The sequence below is a fragment of the Saccoglossus kowalevskii genome, chromosome 9 (assembly GCF_978046115.1).
Source record: "Saccoglossus kowalevskii chromosome 9, keSacKowa6.1, whole genome shotgun sequence".
NCBI lineage: Eukaryota > Metazoa > Hemichordata > Enteropneusta > Harrimaniidae > Saccoglossus > Saccoglossus kowalevskii.
This window is the reverse complement of record NC_140649.1, coordinates 26,391,420-26,413,741: the sequence shown is the minus strand read 5'-3', so window position 1 is coordinate 26,413,741 and position 22,322 is coordinate 26,391,420. Positions and strand designations below refer to the sequence as shown.

Below are 22,322 nucleotides of genomic sequence, written 5' to 3'. Positions count from 1 at the left end.
CTAAGAATTAATGATGAAACTATACAAAAGATAACATGAGAAATGACATACTCTTGGTACCGTACTGTGTAGTAGACTACGTTATCAGCGGTGGCATTTTCTGGTGGATCCCATAATAACGTGGAATTCAGATTGACGGTCTGAAATCTGACATTCGTTGGCATATATCGAACATCTGTAAGATAACAAGCCAAAGGAATACTGCTTAACTGAATAGTTGTGATTCATCATTAAACTTAAAGCGGTGATAACAACACACGCTAAAAACGCAAAGACTCATAGGTAGACGCTTGTTTGTAAACAATAACACGCTATGGCCATCTAACGCATGAGCAGGTGATGACTCCCCCGCTTTAAAATGACAACAAGCACATCGGATCAAAACACGTAATAGAATACACTTTAAACCGCTGGGATCTTGTTGATGGTTACATTGATCAGTACAATCACTGACTCAAAACAGTGGAAAAACGTATCCAATTGCAGATCTAAAAACAAAAATTGGAAAATATAAGACCACAAAACAAACAATCAACAAAACAATCCACAAAAACATAACAAAACACTGAAACAACCACAAGTATAATACACGATGGACCCGGTGATATACACGAAGTTATGTAACGAGCTAAATAGATCTGAAAAGCAGATGATAACATTTTTAAGAAGAGGGTAGGGTATTATTGCAGAGGTGTGGAGAGTTGATGGTTAAAGGTAAAATTAAAATCATTCCTTTTTTCATATAGTCTGGTAGAAAACTTGGCTTTTTAAATTCAAGGCATCGCTAAATATGAAGCAGAAGTAAAAAACTTTTGAATAGCTTCGCGCCAAATGTATCACCTTCTACAAATTTAGGATTACCAGGCCATGCATGGAACAGTCCCCGTTAGTTATCGAATTTAAGATATATAGTTTTGTTTATGGTAATATAGCTAGAATATAAACATGTCAAGAATATGATTATGATGATTGTTTAACATTTAAGTGATTGACATTTGTATCTGATCGTCAAACGAGTATTGAGAGATATTGCTCTGGAACAGCATTAATTAAAACAATATCAGCCATTTTGAATACACGTATAATGAATATGTAAAATTCGAACATAGTAAATCAAAGCATGTCAGAGTTATAGCCCTAGACATGAATGTATAATGAATATATAACATTTGAACATAATCAGTCAAAGCAAGTCATAGATATGGCACTAGAACCACATTTATTAAAACAAAATGGCCGCCAGTCTGTCATTTTGAATCTTATCTGAGAAAACAAAATGATGGGAAACAAGGTCTTATAATGTCCAACGTATATGTATATACCAAGTTTGAACAAAATCCATCTGTAAACAACCGAGAAATGCTTGATTTTGACGATTTGTAGAACAAAAAAGCCCGCCATTCGGCCATCTTGAATCTGATCGTGAAACAAATTGATGTGCATATGTATAATATGATGAATGATGTATGTGTGAAAGTAATTGATCATGATTGTGATTGGTCCAGGCATTTCTAAGATACAGGCCGGACGCACGGACGCACGGAGGTCAAAGCATAAGTCCCCGTTTTCGGACTGCGTCCGAACGGGCGGGGACTAAAAACTTCGGACATAGCCCATTTTACTTATATTGAGTGTGGGCACAAAGTCACTATTATTTTGATATCTTTCTTCATTGCCGAGATATTTGACCTCAAAGTTGGGGTAACTTTTCACAAGGAACGGCTTTTTAATTCTTCTGTGTTTTTTGGGGTGGGACAATTGTGTTCATACTTGGTAGGCAGGTCATACCAACACTTTAGTTGGGTGGTAAAATCTGGAAAAATAATCGGGCCCTATTTTGCCATGACAACGGCCAAAACCACATTGTTATACTGTATCAACAAGTCTCAACACAACGTTTGAACTTTTACTGAAATGTAAATGCACGCAAAACGGTCAGAAATAAAAAGTTTGTCAGCTTACCGAAATCTAGGTTAAAAGGTCAACTTGTGTGAATATAAAAAACAGCAAAAGTCAATATTAGTTGGGTTTACGTTCATGTCCTACCATGGCAACAGCATGTTTTTTTGTAAGCGGAGCGGATGTGCCAGTTATTCATTAATTCAAAAATGGCGTCGGAACTACGCCGATATGTACTTTATAAATGGTTGTTCGTTTTGAAGACAACTTTTTGCGTTGCCAACCTAAAATAGCATTATTAGTGTCTGTGAATAACATTGATAAAATGAGTTCATATGAGTTCATATGCCACTGTTAAAGCTAATCAAGTAACACAAAGTTTTAGTGGTGTGTCTATCTGCAAACTACTGATCTTGTAAAACACACAATTCATAGCAGTACTGATGAGTATGTGCCATTTGTGTTCTTATTTTATCAATAGACTAAGTGTTTGTGATACTGTAGCAATTTTTTACAACCAGTATTTGCCTGTGTGTGATAGAGATATCAGACAATCTGTTCAACATTGTCAATCAACTGGTTATAAATTACTATAATAATATTATATTATATTATAATATTAATTAGAATTCTATGTTTACAGTTATATATAATTATTACACAAACTAAATCGCACTGCTTTGGGAAAGCAGATATAACGATCTCTGTAAATGACCCTGAATGACCCCTTATCTACCAGCTGTGTACAAACAAAGTATAACTTTTCCAATACATGGCTTTCTTTATAAATGCAACAATTCCATATTCTTTGATATTTTTTTTCAAATTGTCTGTGCTGTAACTTAAAATAACTGACGATTCTGGTAAATTAAAAATCACTAATCTTTCAATTCATATTCAGTTCCATTTCACTCTTTAAATTTGTTAATTAGATTTTTACGTCTATGTTGCCAATACAAAAATCATTCAGCACTGTTACTGTATTCTCAACTGACCATAAAACCTACCTAACATCTCATTTGGTGTATATATACTTCCAGAATCATGTGGTATATGACAGATTTATACAAAGACTTATGTAGAATCAAGAGAGAATTCACGTCGATGCACTGCATTGATTTTACAGCATACGGCAAGCCATTTTGAAATATGATCACGTGACTCCGGTGAAGGAAAATAGGTCACATGACACAATTGGCATTCCAGCTGTACCCGGTGACCATGTTAATCCCAACAGGCACGATCCATCCGGTCATTAAACATGCCAACATTACAATACAGTTGTCAACTTTTGGAGAAAACAACAGTCGATTCAGCAAAATTACCACAACCTTGAATAACGCACTTATGAAAATATGACAAACACATTCTGACACACTGGAGGCACAGATCTGGTTACCAAATGTAAGCTTTATTCAGCTGTTTGAATGCTAGTATGTAATAGAACGCCTTCATATAACAAAAGTTATCGGGTATGTAGTTGGGGTCCGCTCCGCTAGGATTGCCATGGAAATCCATTGTGTGTGTGTGTGGGGGGGGGGGGGTGCATGCGCGTACTTTAATTGTTATATGTTGCGAGGACAAAAATACAGATATATAGCAACTTCCGAGGACATACACACCTTCCGAGGACCTTTTTCATAGTCCTCGGAAAACATAATTTATATTAATAGTTAATTCGATTATTAATACGTTTTGATTAGCTTAGGTTTAGTATCGGGGGAAGGTATGGTTCACGTTATATTAATATTAATATAATTGTACCATACCTTACCCCGATACTAAACCTAAGCTTCGCAAACATTTCTATGTTCAGTCACGGGATATTCAACTCTTGTTTAATTAAACTTAATTAAAATGCAATTCTCCATTGTATTGCATTGTAATTGAGTTTAATTAAACTCCAATTAAAACGCAACCCTATATAGGAACGCGTTTTAATCGAGTTCATATCGCAACTATATTAAAAGTTAATTCAACTATATTAAAAGTTAATCCAATGAAGTCCTCGGAACATATAGCAATACAAGTATGTGTGTGTTAGTGTGATCTATCTTCACGCATTAATTTTTCTGTGATTTTTTTTTGGCCGAGCCGATTTCCTTGGCAGGCAGGTCACGTATTTTTATTTTAAATAGCTTCGCGCAAATATATCTCCTCCTATAAATCTAGAACATATCTCATTCTACTCAGCGTGAGTGTGGGCATAAATTTACTACTCAGGCTGTGAAATACTTTATTTTAGCTGGATTTAATTTTTGCTGAAAAACTTTTTGGATGTTTTGTATGGAATTTATTATCATTGATTTTGAATGTAAAATATAGGAAACATAGTATATTCGCTGGATTTTATTTCCACTGAATCACTCCTTCAGCGAAAATTAATTCCAAGCGAAAATGAGATAACAGTATTTGTTTTTTTGACATTTTTTTTCATTACTGAAAAAAATGATCTCAAAGTTGATGTAACGTCTCACCAGTAACGGCATTTTAACTCTTCTTTGATTTTCTGGGCTATCCCGAATTTGTATATACTTGGCAGCCAGGTCATACCGTCACCGATTTAGTTGGGTGGTAAAATCGCGAAAAACATTCCTGCCATGGCAACAGCAAAAAACAAGTGATTTTCGAATATTTTCGTCCCAAATGTATCACCTCCTACCAGTCTTGTAATAGCAGTGTTAAACTGAACATTCATTTCAGTTTAGCTAATAAGTTGCGTACCTACGTAGATCACAAGCACCGACATCGGTACGATGTATCAACGTAAGATCCCAACACTACTTTGAACTTTTAATGAACTCTAATTAAATTGCCACAGACGGCCATTTAAATTGATAATTACTAGATCACAGGTGAACATATTTGTGTAAGCGGCTAGTAGTCGGGCTGTTATATATTAAAAACTGAAAAATCAAACTTAAACCCTTTGTGTCAGCAACATTTTCCCCTCAAAATGCAGGAAATTCAGATCTCGCGCCAACGCAAAATTTTGTGCCGCCACCACTGGTCCACGGTTACTGAAAAACAAATTTGTAGTTTTGAATATCAGAATAAATTGTCTGTGATATTTTAGTGAGAAATGATAATCTGATTTGGGTGTGTGAATTTTGAAGACAAAAATGCAAAAAGAGTTGAATATCTTTGTATATTTGTTTTACTTAGCATTGTTTTGATTGTGAAAAGCTGTGTTTTCCTTTCACGAACATATTTGCCGACTGTAAATCTGGAAAGAATAAGGTCATTTTTCTAATGCCCCAACAATACCTTTTCAAACATGTTTGCCGGAAATGACAGCCCTGAACCACATCGTTAACGACACTACTGGCACCAGATGACACAAGTAGAAGCTACTATACCCCACCTTATTCTTTATCACACATACGGTAGTAACAGTAAATCAAACCTTTGACCTCCCTACGTATTTATTATAGGATAGGTTGGTCAAAACGTATGATGTAATATGACTCAGTTACCAATATGGTTTACTGGAAATAGTAATTAATTCCATATTTTAGGGCATACATATTGCATCGGTAATATTTAATAATATACAGAGTGATGTTTTCGAACATGTCATGTAAGCAATCTAGTATAATTTTTCATAAAAATAACTAAGACTCAACTATTCATATTCCGGGGTTTAATTAAAAAACCATAAACCATTGACAACAGTTTATTAAAACTAGGTCTCGTCAGAGTGATGTTTTCGAGCATGTCATGTAAAAATTTAGTACACTTTTTCATAAAAATAATTAAGACTAAACTATTAATATTCCGGGGTCTAAATTAGAAAACCAAAAAACCATGGACAACAGTTTAGTAAAACTAGGTCTCGTCAGAGTGATGTTTTCGAGCATGTCATGTAAAAATTTAGTACAATTTTTCATACAAATAATTAAGACTAAACTATTAATATTCCGGGGTCTAAATTAGAAAACCAAAAAAACATGGACAACAGTTTATTAAAACTAGGTCTTGTTCAATCACAGTGATTTATTCATGGTGATGATATACATATAATTCTCAACATACAACACGGGTAAAAACATTACAGATTTGATATTAACCTGGGATATAGATCTGGAACCGGAAGTTGCCATCTTCCTTGTATATGTGTCTGAGTTTCATTTAACGGAACTATGACTAATATTGTTTATGTAGTGTGACTCAATTATCACTTCTGCAGGATGTGAGATAAACAAGGTTATTATTCAAATTCATAGGGTATGTGTGTGTAGAAGGGGGGGGGTTGTTTTCAGTGGTTATTAGAGATAGAAACAACACGGAATTAATTAAATTAACGCCGCTTTCCATTGAAAATATAATTGGCCCAGAAACATGCATTTTAACATTCAAAGCATATGAAACGAAATTATGTTTGTTTTTAAAATACATTTTTTCCGCGAAAACATATATTGATTTGATGTTGATTTGATGTTGACATAATGAGGTATTTTTAGTCAAATTTTAGTTGTCGAACCACGGCAAATGTATTGCCGACAGTGATGGTCGTTCCAGTTAACCAAACAAACAGCACAACTAAATCTTTATCTGTCCCGCCGCACACGAATCCTAGTGGCAAACACAATAGGGATTACGTATGCGGAGATTGTAAAATTTTGCTTTATTTTCCATTCAACTAATTTTAAACTAGAAGGGTTTATTTGAATTTAAACTAATTTACTGTGATTCGGAGAGACATACCTGTGTACAGATCACAGATATTATTCGGAACAAAGAAACAAGTTTTACACATTGTCCTCTTGTTCTCCCCATCAGAATAACGTACGTTTTTAGAGATTCAGTTAAAAATAAGACAATGCCCAATAAAAATATATTTTTTTTAAATGAAATATTTTCTATGAAACTTCACGATAATCCATTGCTGCGTGGGAGGTTTACTCAATAACAATATGTCATGGTTTTGAACAAACAAGTTATATTGGAAAACTACTCAAAATATGTTAATATGAATTTTAAAAGGCCGTATAAAGCATTCACAACGAATAGTTCCCATTTTCCATTTAATGGGACTGTAATTTCGGCCATACCATGTTGTGTTAAGAACATCTTCTGGAAATAATTCCAGACACGTTTACAGACTACAACTTTAGGATTTCAGACAAAAATGGAACAACATTGAAATCAAAATGTTCAATTGCTCATACTTCTGAGGGTTTTTGAGATCTGTTCTTGTTTGGGCAGCATCTATGACATTTGTGTCATATATTTGTATCCAAACAATCAATTTCGCTAAATTGATTTTATGAAAAATAGTTAAAATGTTAAAATCCACCATAAAAGCTCTTAGCTGATTACCTGTGGCATACACTATGTACGCGCATAGGGTTTTGCTTTTCAATTCAAAATGTCGCGTAGTATGGCCACCACTTCGATTTCACAAAGTATAGTTACCGAACCCGGAATAGCTCCTTTACTCACACTTGTTGGGAACTAGAAATAACATATCTATTCATGCGTCAGCTATAGCATGTGTACTCTTACTTTTATCACATTACTCGTTGTTTTTAAAAATGTCTTGGCGATTAGAGCTGTAACATTACCTTGTACAACAAATTAATTATTTTAATTCGTCCTGGGCACTGAAAGATTTAAACTATATGTTACAAGCTAAACATGGATAGTTGCTGTCCATGACATTGACATTGTATTTTTAACCGCGAATCCAGTAATAGTTACGTACGTGTAAACACTGTTTCATTCGAAACTGACTCATGACCACTTTGGGAAATGCGAGGTAATTCTCGCCCACGCTAATAAGCTATTATCAGCTTCGAAATTGGGGATTGCATAAAATAGGAGTAATGTTCAAATCATTCTATTGTATTAGGGTATGTTATCTAGCATTTTTTGTCGTAATTCCATTCAAATTATGGTCACTCAAACTTTATTTCGCTTGTAACATAGAGATAAGATTTTTTTACCAATCATCGGGCTATTGTACACAGCGGGGGGGGGGGTAGGCGAAATATACTGATGTTTACTAAAAGTCGTATTTATTACGTACTCGAATAATTCCTTTCATTTTTACAATTTTACAAATTCATTGAACCCTTATGTGATTATGGGAATATTATTATATAAATATATTATAATGTTATATAGGAAAAAATACTGAGAATCATCATGCACTGTCAGTCAAACTGAAAATCACACACAAAAAACAAAGACAAACGAAATAGTTAATCCTATTTTTATTTCGCATCTACTCACTACTATTTTCGATTTTGATCGAAATTGCCTGCATCTTTTCTTGTCACGACTTGTCACAAGCGCGGCATAATCGATGCAATGACTGCGACCCGAAAATATTTTGGAAATATCTTATTTAAGTGGCTGTATTAAAAATAGAAATATGACAAGAATCGTAGGTAAAATTCAATATTGACGTTTGGCTAGTGTCATAATGTTTTACATTTGTGGTTTAATCGTCCTGTTTAGACAGACCAAGCCAGAAGAAACATCATTTTTTAATATTGATTTATAGAAACGAAAACGCAATGACGTGATGTCACTGAAACGAAAACAATGTTAGATTCAGCAATGTGTACCGCATAAATATTTACTGATTTATTATCTTACCGAGAAAACCCGGGGCGATTACCAATGAAAGGAACGTTGATTTCCTCATATTACAAAATCCTTCTGAGGAATTCAACCACGGTTCTGGGAAATCAAGAAAGGTGACACGAGATCAAGAATCGGACAAGAACCCCCAACCGGACGTCACGACCAAACACATATGCGTGGACGTCCACGTATGTACGAGCTTTCACAAAGCAAGAGAACATTTTGAAAAGAATACACGCAAAATGCAGCCGTAGAGCTAAAATTATGTGAAGGGCAACACAGGGTAGCGGTAGCATATACGCACGGCCTATGGAATGCAACAACCATCAACATAGTAAACAAAGTGCAAGAGCCGTTAAACCATGGCGCCGTTTCAATACCAATAACAAAATACTCACATTTTAGACTATTAGACCTACCTTCTGTGGACCCCAAGACAAGAAGACCGATGAACACTGTCCAGCAGAAGTGGGTTATCGCCATAACTGGTTATGGAGTCGCAGATGCCGCAACACGGCCAACGATGCTGATAGTGCAGTTCGGACTTGTCAACTGGGGCAATCGATCGGACGCGATAGGTTAATAAAGTAGATGTTAAATATTAACTCACCTCGGCATATATTAACATTATATGTATAGTCGTGGCACGACTTTGAGTATCTTTATCGATCTGTGGTGAGCCCATGATACCACTGACCACTCTTTTTTGAAATTTGAACACTATGATTTTCTTGGTGTTACTTTGAGATGGTTACAATCTTACTTACAATTACATATTAAAGCAGTATGTCCATGTAAATGGAAGTCTGTCGGTTCATCAGCGTATTTTACGCGGTGTCCATCAGGGTTACAACCTGGGCCCTCTGCCGTTTTTTATTTTATTTTTAAATTTACATCAACGATATATATAATTCAATTAATATTTTTTAAGTTCAGACTCTCCGCCGAGTTCCAACCCTAATTTGAGCAATTTAGACAAGGAATTTAGTAACATCACTGAATGGCGTAGCTAATACACTCACGTTGAACAAAATAAATTACATATTTATTTTTTAAAACTAACCAAAGGAATGTCATTATTAAAGGGCAGCTTACAATTAATAATAAACCGATTGAATGTGTATCTCATTCTATCTACCTTGGTCTCATTTTGAATAGCTTCCTTACATGGAAAGAAAACACAAAGAAAAACACAAGAAAAATAAGTTTAAAATCTTATTATCTTAAAATCAACGGACAGTTTAGATTCTTTCTAAACGCATTTTATTAACGCCATATAATTCCTTATTTGCCACATTTGACACACTGTATTGAAATATGTGGTAATACCTTATACTTTTCATTGATCCTCTGCTTAAATTACAAATAAGGTTAGTCAGCTTCATCATATTTTCGAAACCCAGTGCCCACACTACGCATTCTAGACATTTATAAACTTTGTAAAATGCAAACTAATATGTCTACCTTCGACTTTAAACATCGACGCTATGCGCACACCCTTAAACGTTATATGCACGAGTTACCCCTTACCGACAATGCACGGTCAAAATCCAATGATGACTTCACTGTACCAGCTGTCAATCTCAGGATTACCCAGAATTCATTGCAGCACACAATAGTACATCCGTGGAACGACCTACCATATGCTATCAAAATCCTAAAGTCACGTTCGAAGTTAAAACTTTCTTTTAAAAATGATTTACTTAAAACAGTCTGATTATTTTTCTCTGTTATTTTAGTTATCTCACATACTGTTCGTGATATTTATTCATCTGTTTATTGTTGATATTTTTACATAATAATCATATTTGCTTGAAATATCTACTTACAAACGAGTATATATGTTTTATCTGTTATTTTAGTTTTTTTATTCACATTCATTAATTTTTCATTTTCATGAAGATAATTATCAATAAATTTTGTTTACATAAGATTCAATTATTTATCATGTTTCCCCAATGTGGTAAGATACTTGACGAGTTCCGTTGTACTATCTCCTTGGACCCCACCATTCATAATGTAATGTGCTTATTTTGTGTATCATATGTTTCAATAACATGAAATGGTGAAATAAATATATTTACAAATACTTTATTATGTTAACTTTTGTAATAGTGAAAACTCATTGCCTTGACTTTCTGAAGCTGTTTTGAAGTGAAGATTAACAAACCAGAACGCAGTAGGTTGTATAGTCTATTTGCGATTTGTAGTTGGTTAATAGCTGTTAGTTACTAACTACTATCAACCAATACCCGCCAATATGTTTACTATAGAGTAATACGTATAGGAAATATAGTGGTTTTAAATATTTTATATATAAGTGTTTATATATGTATATTTATATTGCCATGTATGAGGTGAGTACTCATTCTTGGTGTAAAATGATACAATTCAACTATGTTAGATGTACTAGTGTGCAAAATACCTTTGTGCATGGGATTTGTCTGTAAAATTACGAGGTTGTTACATTGTATTGAAATGTACATACACTGCGCAATTTGCAGGAACAATCAGAGCACGGCATTTCAAAGCACTGCAAGACAGGTATACACGTACATATACAACAAGAGCATTACAGAAAGAGGGCATTTTCGCTTGCTGCACCTAAGCTTTGGAACGTACTTCTCAGAACCTTTCGTTTTGCACCCACTTTGTTTGCTTTCAAGACTCAACTAAAAACTTATCTTTACCATATAGCTTACCATAGTGCATCAGTACAATGATGTGTTGTTATATGGTTTTAAGGTAGCGGGACTATTATTTGCATACTTGTTTTCATCTTCTAATTGTGACTAAATGACTACAAATAGACCCGGGAAAGTATATATTTTTAGAATCGCCAGACTTCACGCTTTTCACAAGTGTATTTTGCATGCCCGTATCTGCATTCTACGACGCGTTACTCAATCAAAGGTGAAAAGAAAAATTACTTTTTCTGTAAAAAAGAAATTACGCATTTATGCTGGCGATAAGAAGTATTTTTTTCACTTTTCCTAGTTGTTCAATAGTCTGGTAAATTGAATGTGTCTGGTTAGTTTTATTCAAGCAACGCGTTTTAAAAAAATAGTGTCCTGAATTTCAATTACTGTTTTAGTCGCATTGCCCCCAACTCAAACCACAACTCGTTGGTAAATAGTCGATGAAATAGTTTGTCTGGACACATTCAAGTTCCTCTCATTGTCACCTTAAAGTTGTGAAAATTTGGTGTTAATCCGACGATAATAAGTATACGTTATTTTTTGTTAAAGACCTTGTATTTTGAAAAACATAAACTCCTAGAAAACGTCCATGAAGTAACAGCAAAGATTTTCAAGCTTGTTTATCGGCACAATCAATTTGTTTTCCCATCAAGGTCTGTTTTACCATGTGTAGGGACATCCAAATGTGTAAGGCTATTGGAAACCAAAAAAATAAAGGAATGGGATAGCTATAATTGGATAAATTCGGCATATGAAAGCACCAAAATCAATGATTTTTTTCAGTGGCTGTGTGACCTTGTGTCTGACACATTCATATGCAAATGACTAATCTGTGAAACAAACAGGGGCGGAGACAAACCACTCAAATGTTTGGAAACACTCATTGTGTGTCAGATAGCTACTGATAACACATCCTAACATTGCTTTGTCTTGAGTTTATCTTTGAAACTTATAGGCACACAGATTAAACCTGTGTTGTTGATTTTGGAAAACACTACTGAGGCTGCCTTGCTTCCCTTCAGAAAATCTACATTTTAACCAACTTACATGACATTCTATGTTATATTGACTTTATCATATGAAAGTTTATGGTGCATTTCGTCAATTAATAAATAAATGTGAAAATCGTAATTTTAAACACAAATAATAGTCTCGCTACCTTAAGGTAATCTTATTTTTATAAATACTGTGTTTTTTATGTAAAGCGCATTGAGATAATATGTGTTATATAATGCGGTATATAATTATTAAAATAATAATAATAATAATAATTATAGCGTGTTCTAATTCGTATCATCGTAATATAGGGTTTACATGATAATTTAAAGATCGTCTGAGCTACTCTACTCTGAGCTGTTCATGCGACTTTACTATTCGATGATCAGATATTAGGCCTAAGACAGAAATAGTTAATTCAAACATTCTCGCATAATCTCCCAAATCACGTGATATGTACGTATTCTGTACATAGAATAACCACCACTTAAGCCATATCTCTGCTGAAATCATAAGTTACAGGTGCAGTGATATGCTGTGACACAATCTAAACAATATTGGTCGATAGCTGGCCATGTTAAACTATGTGTACGTGTCACGGTTGGTCGATGAGAAAACAGATTTATTCCATGTAACAGATACTTAGTTGTTATCAACTGTTAATCCAATATTCCATTTATTCATCATAGACTTATCTATGAGAACATTTCCAACGTATTTAAAAAAGTGTCTGTCATATCAGTTTCTGGATAGTTTATAGGCACCACACACCAGTAACACTGCCCATACTCAACAATATAGCAACAGTGCCATTTTGTGAAAAAAACAAACAAACAACAAAACGAATCGAACAGTAAAGTATTGTCATATAACTGAAGCAACCGCATTGATAATATTTTACTCATCTGGGCATACACTGTATTTTTCACTCATTATGGACTATGTATGGATTGGTTATTGTAGTATCACGCCGAATAATGCACAAGCATGGAATCTTATGTAAAAAGATTATTGTAATTAAGAGAAATGTCTTCGGGTGCCTATGTAATCATGTGTAAGAAAACTATGCTTTAAATTGATAACTGAAAACATATGTATATATGGTCAAACGTGTATAAACTACTGCATAAACTCAAACAATTATTTAAGTATTATAGATGGAAAGGTACTGGTATGCATAACTCCCTAGGTTGATGTATATTATCACAGTTACAAGGAAAGATGATATCTGTGAGATCCGACTGTTTGGCATACATGGGAACACGGTAGAAGTTTAACAACGACTCCTTGGGTAACTATTACCGTGTTCACACGTAAAACCACTTACAACGATTGTTACATGTTAGTCAACGATATTTGTAGCAACGGGTGGTCATTATTGATATTGACAACAATGCAATGCTCCAATTGGCGGTATAGAACTTGTTTTCGCCAAAGAACACGTTATCATAATGACATCTTGTGAGGGTCCAAGTCAGTTTGAACCACATTGTTTTTGTTCGAATCTCCATGACCGTTGTATGCATAAACGTATTGGAACTGTCATTAACTATGATAAAAGTAATGATAAAATTGATAATGTGTGACATCGCTATAGCAACGAAACAAATAAATCCCTAGGTATCTCACTCGATAAAACTAAAAAATGTGTCCGAGTTATTCATGGCTGTATACTGAATACCTTAAAGCCGTTGTGTTTGTTCTAATCAATTTATCAGGCTCATTTATACAAATACAAAACGCATTTTCTGAATAAATATTTAAACTGACATCACCTGTTCCTTTGCATATGGTATTTTCTAACGTTGTGCCATCTCTGGCCAATTATACACTATTAGAAAGTAAAATTAGAAGTTTGGTATGGCTGGTATTCACATCCCAAAATCGCCATATGCCAACGATATTACTTACTTCGTCACCGATAATGATAATGATTTAAAAGGGGATCAAAGATCAATAACAAACATCACAAGGGTTATCAATGATTGGTTTCAGGGCACATTGGCCCGACACTCCCATGGGAATTAGATGGAATAACCCTTTAAAGGATGGCAGTCGTCAAGCCGCGTTCTATAGGACTCATAGCGACGTTCTCGTACAACGAGCGTAAAATATATTGCCTTTTTACATGAACACGCGCTGCGCGACGACACACATCAAATTATATCGAATTATTTTTTTAACTTACTCTGGCAACACTCCGCTAATGGGTGGAGGTCTTGTATCATAACAATCAAAACATAGTATATACAACGATATTTATATCCATGTTATGCTTTTACAAAATGCTTTTTTATTCGTTTTGACTAATCTGCCGTCCTTTCTTTCTAACCCGTCATGACCCTTGTCACCAACCACCGCAAATCATCGCTGAATAACACGCTACTTTCTACGGACGAGATTTGCATTGGAGCGTTTATATAATTTTAATCTCAATAATAATGAACCACTTGTAACTGTATTTGATAGCTTTTTTGGCCCTGACAGGCTTGCGCCGCTTTTCCTTGTACTTGGTATCCTATGCAAGTTTCTCGTTCAAACTTCAACAATTGTGGTACCCCACTCATACTGGAGCCACCATCGCCTGGAAACATTCAAACACAACTATCATTATCTGCCTAGTACTTGGTAACGGGACAAAACAATACTAACAATTAATTGAAACTAAAAACACAGTGCTGAACATTATCAATATGTACCTAGTATCGTGCTCACAACTATCTAAGATAAAATTTCGTGTATGACATTTCAACACCTAGTGTAATTAGACAAAACAAATTCTAGATCAATACCACATTACGTATACACGCCGTACTCGAGTTTTTGTCGATTCAAATTCCGACGTCATTCATGTTCATCGAGATAGATAGGCTGTAAATACAGAGACGACTCGTACTTTCACGTTTTTGGCTTTGATGTCGTGTACGCAAAATATCTGGAACGCTCCTCAAAAGCATCCCCCATGTTTCGTGACTCAGTTATTGTTTAATTGCGTCGTCTTTTGTATTGAGCAACTTCATCCTCTATTGGCAATCCAGGTTCTGAATCGCCTAAAATAAATTTGACACATTTGTGAAACACTGATAAAACACTCACGCACACTAGGCGCCAAGTAAATGCAACTATTACCTTTATCATGGTTACTTTCGAGTAACCGTGTCTTTATTCATCAAACCTACACGCACATGAACAAAAGGTGGTGCTATTCAATGGTCCCCACAAATCTGGTCAATATTCAATGTCAAGGCAAATAAATGAACCTAAGTTCGCACAAACAACAAAATATTATAAAAACATAAAACAAGGTCATCACAATATTACAAAAATATATGCGTATCATAAATAATATGTGTTATAATTATCAGTATGCTGTAACTCATGGTGATTTAATATATTTAATTTAATATACATTCACGGGCTTTAAATTTACAGACTCGCGCAGTAGTTATAATGTAGTGTCACGTGTCCACATTGAGTTAATTCAACGGATTTTATCTGTCAGCAAAAATAGTGAAATTAGAGGCCAGAAAATAATTAATGCGTTTAGAATATTGTGTGACTGGTAACGGTTACTAGGTAAAACGGCATACGTAATTTGATATCGAGGACTGTACAGCACAGAACACACCCTGACCGTTGGCGGCGTAAGGATCGGTGTAACTCATGCATCATTTTCACGTATCATGATGACCTTTGTCCTAACCGTGAAGTAATGTCTTATGTGCTAGTATGTTATTGTGTTTTATTGCCTGGCGTTATTATTATTAATATGCAAAAGTTGTTTCGGAGAATTAAGTCACACTTCTGTTTCAATTAACGGCTGTCACCAAAGTTGTGGATGTTTAGAATATGGTTTATAATTTCTTTGACACACATTGGGTTATGTATTCTCGGGGCGGACATCCGGGCATTTTCACCGCATGGCAATCATCACGGTGAAAACAAAGGCCGAAAACTCTCAGAAAACGGTACTTTGGGATGGTTGTTGAGACTCCCCTGAACAGTGTAACAAGATTACCCCTGCGTGTGTAACACATATAAATTTGATTGTTCAGGATTACTTTAAAGTTGATTACTTCATGTTGTTTTCTCGAATTTTCATCGGCTCTTCGCTCGGCGTTACGCGTTGCTCAGCAGCGCGCGCAGAGTCCATAAAAATACATGGTACAGTGGTGCGCGTCTTAGCAACGTGGAACGTCTTGTGACGAAGCTCCACCACTGAGGATATCTCATTGTATGTGTGCTTCAATTCCTGATGCAAATAAGATTTTACTGGTGCATTATTGACGCCCACAAAGAAATAGTGTGTGTCAAAATCTGTCTATCAGTTCCCAGTTTATTATTAAAGGGGAAGTCAAGCCAAACAACATAATGCCCCCTAAAGAAAGACCTCCACAAATGTTGGAGAATACAATTTACAGTTTTTTTTATATCACATTTTATTCTCTAGATATCCAACTTTTCATCAGTATTATGTAGTACGTCATCTTGATTCTCCTGGAAAATATTGTGGGTAAAGTGTTTTGAAAAATTTGAAAAATGTATCCATCTATAATTTCAGAAATACTCATTTTTAGTGTGCATATTATACATGCATATTATACATGTATATTATTATAGTAATGGTAATTAGAATGTTACAAATAAACATAAAGATATTGCCAAAAACGTAAAAACAATAAAAATCATTATTTTAATCGTTAAAATTAGAATGACACTTTTTTGTCTCCTTTCTGTGGCCAACAGGTTATATATCATTCATATAACCTACTCATATTGATAAATTGAGCACTTGGTAGAAAAACACAAAAATGAATATTTACAGTTCTGTTGTCATGACAACTATTTTATATGAATGTTTGGCACCAGAACATGCAGCTACTGTTTTCTAAACTTTCAGCCAATTTGCTGAAGCTCAACTTTTGAAGTTATATATGAAATCATTTTCTCAAATTCCGACAACAATGGATATGATGTCATACTTTACCCATAAAGTAGTCCTTTGTAGAAGAATCAAAATAGTGGACTACATAAACTAATGAAAATTTAAATATCTAAAGAATGAAAAGATATATGAAAAAGCTGCAAATTGCATGTTCTTACACTTGTCGAGCTCTTCCATCTGGGAGTATTATGTTGTTAGACTTGACTTGTCATTTAATTCACTACGTTCAATTACCCACCATAGACTCCGGTCAGTCAAAATGACTATTTTGAACTATAGGCATTAATCAGCGATTCCCAAGATTCTTTTACCTCTTACGTCACGAACCCACGTGACCGAGACCAAATGACAGCGCCATAGGCGGCCACACATTCACTCTTTCATGCCGTCTTTTATTTATAATGTATTTAGAAATGGATAGATGCAATGGCAGCGCCAGAGGCTCACCGCCGGTATTATCTCCTCAGTTTTTGAGGCGAATCTGCAATCAGTGTACACAGAACTTGCAGGAATGGAACCCGTTGTATCACGTGCGTTTGGGGTTCGGGTGTCTGCCCAGAGAATATTTGCAATCACAGGGGTTCTGAAGCCTGGGATTCTTTCCAGCAGTATGTAAAAATAGCCGAGACTTACCGCGTCGCTCGCTCGTGAAAAGGTCGTGCGGCAATTGTATACCAGCATGGGTATGTGCGTTGGCATGAGTGATAAGTCCTCGTGCTCGGTTACTGGTTCTCATACTGGGATACCAAGCAAAGGGTCCGATAGTAGGGGTGCTGATGTATTTCGGTCTCCCCTCACTGATCGGAGGGCATCTGCAGAGTCTGTTTTTTCTTGTGCGCATTCTTGTGCGCGACCAGGACCCTGAGACCTCAGACGCAGAACGCACTCGCCTTCTAGACCTGGCGACACAGTTAATGGTAGGCCACTGCACGGCTATGTGCGATATCTTCCAGTGTCATATGGCTCTCTTGGCTGGAGCTACTACTGTGCAGCGGGACACGGTTTTAGACGCGTGTGTTTTCGCCGGCGAACTGAGTCAGGGGGTACGCCACCGCCTCAGTTACGCAGACTGGACATTGCCCACCCTCTTTGATGGGGAGATAGAGGGTGCAGTCGAAACCAAACCAAATGGTCCAAGTCGCATCCGCTAGCCAGTTGGTCGTTGCCAATGATAAAGGGAGGGTGCCCCAAGCACAGAACGCACAACACCTTAGGACTAGCTCCGCTAACCAGAGTTAGCCAGGAGGCACGCGCTCATACCCGTCTGCAGGAGGGAAGGGTAGCGGCGCTCTCCCGGGAAAGAGAGGACCAGGTGGTGGCTCCTCCTCCTCCATGGGTGGTCGTCAACCCTGGCAGCAGGGGAAGCATGTTTGACGCTTACCTCTGCGACGGGGGTGGGGGGTGGGCTTGCTTTCAGCAAGAGATCAGGCTACAGCTTAGTAACCCCAGAGATCTCCGGGGAAGCTCACCTCACGGTAGATGAGAATCCCCCTCTTACAACCACCGATGGCCACAGATCCCTGTCACACACAGATTGCGCCAGTGCATTTTGGCTTGGAGACAGCTGGTAACCGATCCCTGGACGCTCCAGGTGGTCACACTCGGTTACAGAATACCGCTGACATCTCCACCGCCCCTGTCAGTATCCCCCCTGTTGGAGGCACTGCCAGGGAATCCCGCAAGGCGGAAGCAATCAGACAGGAAGTAGACAGTTTGCTAAGAAAGGGCGCCATACACAGAATAGTTCAGCCGGCACTAAGTCCGGACTACTCAAATGTATTCGTAGTACCAAAATCTATAGGTGGCTGGCGTCCGGTTCTGGACCTAAGCAGACTAAACCGGTATGTGCTTCTCGATCGGTTCCGCATGGAGACACATCCAGTGTTCTACTCTCCATCCACCGGCTCGACTGGCTAGCCTCTTTAGACTTATACGACGCTTACCTGCACATACTGATGCACCCAGCGAGTTGCCCTCTCCTTCGATTCACCCACCTGGGCCAAGTATTCGAATTTTGGGTGCTTCAGGATATCCACAGTGCCCTATGTGTTCACCAGAGTGATGAAACAGGTAGTACAGCTGCTCCATCAAATGTTGGTACACATCAATCCGTACCTAGACGACTAGTTGCTACACAACCCAGACAAGGGGTTAATAACCAGACATGTAAGGCTTACTCAGGATTTACTTCACCAGTTGGGCTTTCTAGTAAATCACAAACAGTTCCATCCCAACCCAACTCAACAGTTGGTGTTTCTGGGCATGGAGTTCGACACCAAAGTAGGCCTGGTTGGCCCATCTCAAGCGTGTTGCCTAGCGCTAAGCAACCTAGCAGAACGCCTAGTCAGCGTTCCTTCAGTGTCCCTCTGAGAACTAATGCAGCTCATCATAATGATGACCTCCGTTCAAAGGGTAGTTCCCCAGGCCGCACTACGCAACCGCCAGGTTCCAATGTTATTGGAACACCAAGCTCACAGGAACTAAACAGGCGAAATATTTATCCCGAACCAAGTCAAGGAAACTCTGTCCTGGAGGTCGTCACTGACCAAACTCAGACAGGGGGTCCCCTTGGACCCACTCGTCACAGCCTCCCTCCAAGTGTGGGAAGCACATCTATTGGATAAACAAGCCCAAGGAATATGGCCCACGCAGTGGGTTCGGGACCACCATATCAACTGGCTCGAGCTGAAAGCAGTGCACCTAGCACTTATACGCTTCCGACCCAAAGTTCGAGACCACAGAGTCCTGCTCTGCACAGACAACACACCGGTGGTCTCCTACATCAACAAGGAGGGAGGACGCGTTCCCCATCGTTGTCGGTCCTAGCAGAGCAAATCCTCCTTTGGTGCCTGGAATACAATGTGGAGCTAACCGCACACCACGGTCTGGCAGACGCCCTTTCGAATTGCCTCCGTCTCCAGAACACGGCGTGGCAGATCCCCCAGTGGGTAGCCTCCACGCTGTTTCGGCTGTGGGATGGTCCAAAGATAGACCTGTTTGCCGCACCCCGGAACGCCAAGCTCCCAACATACGTAACACTCCTGGGCTGTGGACGCCTTATCGATCCCCTGGTCCCACATGAAATGATAGTCGAAACACCAGTAGTGCTGCCGGACACACTGGACTTGCTGTCCCAACTGAACGGCACACTACCAACAAGCCCAGCAGTGTACCACTTACACGCATGGAGGCTCTCAGTAGACTCGTGCAGACGACAGGTCTATCTAAGTGGGATGTCAACGTCCTGGCCAGGGCGAACAGGGATTCCACCAACGCTGCCTACGACTCGAAATGGCTAGCATACACCATTTGGTGTAGTGAAAGGGAGATTGATTCATGCCATCTCTCTATAGACTAGGTAGCAGACTTCTTTGTCCACATGTTTGATGAAGTGGGTCTGTCCTACGCAGTGATCGTTAGCTACAGGTCAGCCTTGTCCCCCATCATAGAAAACTCTTTGTGGTCAAGTCAAGCCGATTTTCCCATTATTAGGAGACTGTTTACTGCTTTCCATAATCAGAGGCCAAGGGTCCGTTCAAGGGAACCACCCAATTGGGATCTGTCGGTTGTTTTATAAGCACAAAGCAGACTACCCTTTGAGCCCCTTGTTTCAGCACCACTCAAGTTTTTGACGTAGAAAACAGTCTTTCTACTGGCCATTGCCTCAGGTAGGTGCCGGTCAAAGCTAGGCGCACTGTCCTTCGTGGACGGTTGTGCCGCCTTTATGGACGATCAAGTTGTACTAAAGACACGAATCGGGTTTCTCACCTAAAACCAAATCCCAGGACACAATCCTCAACCGATCGTCATCCCTGGCTGTCAAATTTTGTCGGTCTGGAGGATCAGGAGGAATTGCTTCTCTGCCCAGTCTGAGCGCTGAGTTGCTACGAGAACTGTACCAGGTTTTCCAGACGGGGAACCAAACACATGTTTTGTGTTACGGCCCTGGCAAACAGTCTCGGCATTCTTGCGGGCAGATTGTCTGTACCACTAGCACTTCTTGGGAGTTCCCAGGTTTCGCTTCTTTATTTCAACCTACGCCCTCATGCGAACTGTTTCGATCCTACTCCAAGCTTATCATCCCCGAATTCGGCTTGGGTCTAGCTTTCTCGGGCACACCGAACCCTGTCACCACAGCGGCATTGGCTTCTTTCTTCGAGGATAGTACAGGCAAGGTAAGACACCACCCTTCTTGGGTCTTAACTAAGGTTTTGAGTTTGTTTTCACCCCGGACTGGTAAAAGAATATCATCATTTTTTTCTGTTTGCTCGGAAAACCCGCCACCTATCGGCGTCTGACTCTGCCTACAGGTCAAAATAGTCATTTTGACTGAACTGAGTCTATAGTGGGTAATTGAACATAGTGAATTTAGGCGAGGGTTCTCCGAACCCGCCTATTCACATATTTTATACCCACCATAGACTCCGGGTCACCCCCCCCAACCACCCCACTCTTTCCGTCGCATTGGTCTAAGTCCTCGAGGCAGGTAGAAAGGAACCAGAGTGATTGTATGGCCGCCTATGGTGCTGCCATGTGGCCTCGGTCACGTGGGTTCGTGACGTAAGGGGTAAAAGAATCTTGGGGTCATGGGGCTTCCACTGACCTAGATTCTATCTCTCCGTCACCGACAGAATTACTGATTAATGGCTACAGTTCAAAATAGTCATTTTGACTGACCGGAGTCTATGGTGGGTATGGACTATGTGAATAGGCGGGTTCGAAGAACCCTCACCTAAATCAACAGTGATCAATCTGCGTGGACTTGAACAAATATATTGAAAGATACTATATATAATAAACCTCAATTTTGTGATACTGAGATATAGATATGACTTCGTATTTTTATTTCACTTTTACACACGAAATGTCACATGTTAAAATAAAGAAAATTGCATTATTGTTACAACCACGTTGAGTTCTGCCTTAAATAGGTCTTGATATGTGACCAAAGCTCATAATCTGTCGTAAAATAACATTTTAATATTAATGTAATTGTGACATACTGACTACTCCGGTGAGGTACAATGTGACGTCGAAAAATATGAATTTGAGGAAAAAAATCACATTGACATTATTCACGCATGCGCACTATGTCTCGCATCTGACGCCACTATGGCCTTTAGACGTAAAATCACACGCGTTTCTATTTGTGATATTTCAGTTTACAACTATATACATCACTTAATCCC

The 22,322-nt window shown here is 38.1% G+C and overlaps 1 protein-coding gene across 1 annotated transcript in view; it reads right to left on the bottom strand.

The window, feature by feature from the left end:
• LOC146739116 (uncharacterized) overlaps positions 1-9,031 on the bottom strand; it is a 28,622-nt gene extending 19,591 nt beyond the window's left edge. The window contains exons 1-2 of the mRNA XM_085503353.1: positions 8,913-9,031; positions 52-175 (exon numbers count right to left, since the gene is read on the bottom strand). Of these exons, the coding sequence (XP_085359479.1) occupies positions 52-175; positions 8,913-8,976 (188 nt within the window). The 5' untranslated portion in view covers positions 8,977-9,031. The remainder of the gene's footprint in view (positions 1-51; positions 176-8,912) is intronic.
• Positions 9,032-22,322: the final 13,291 nt, after the last annotated feature.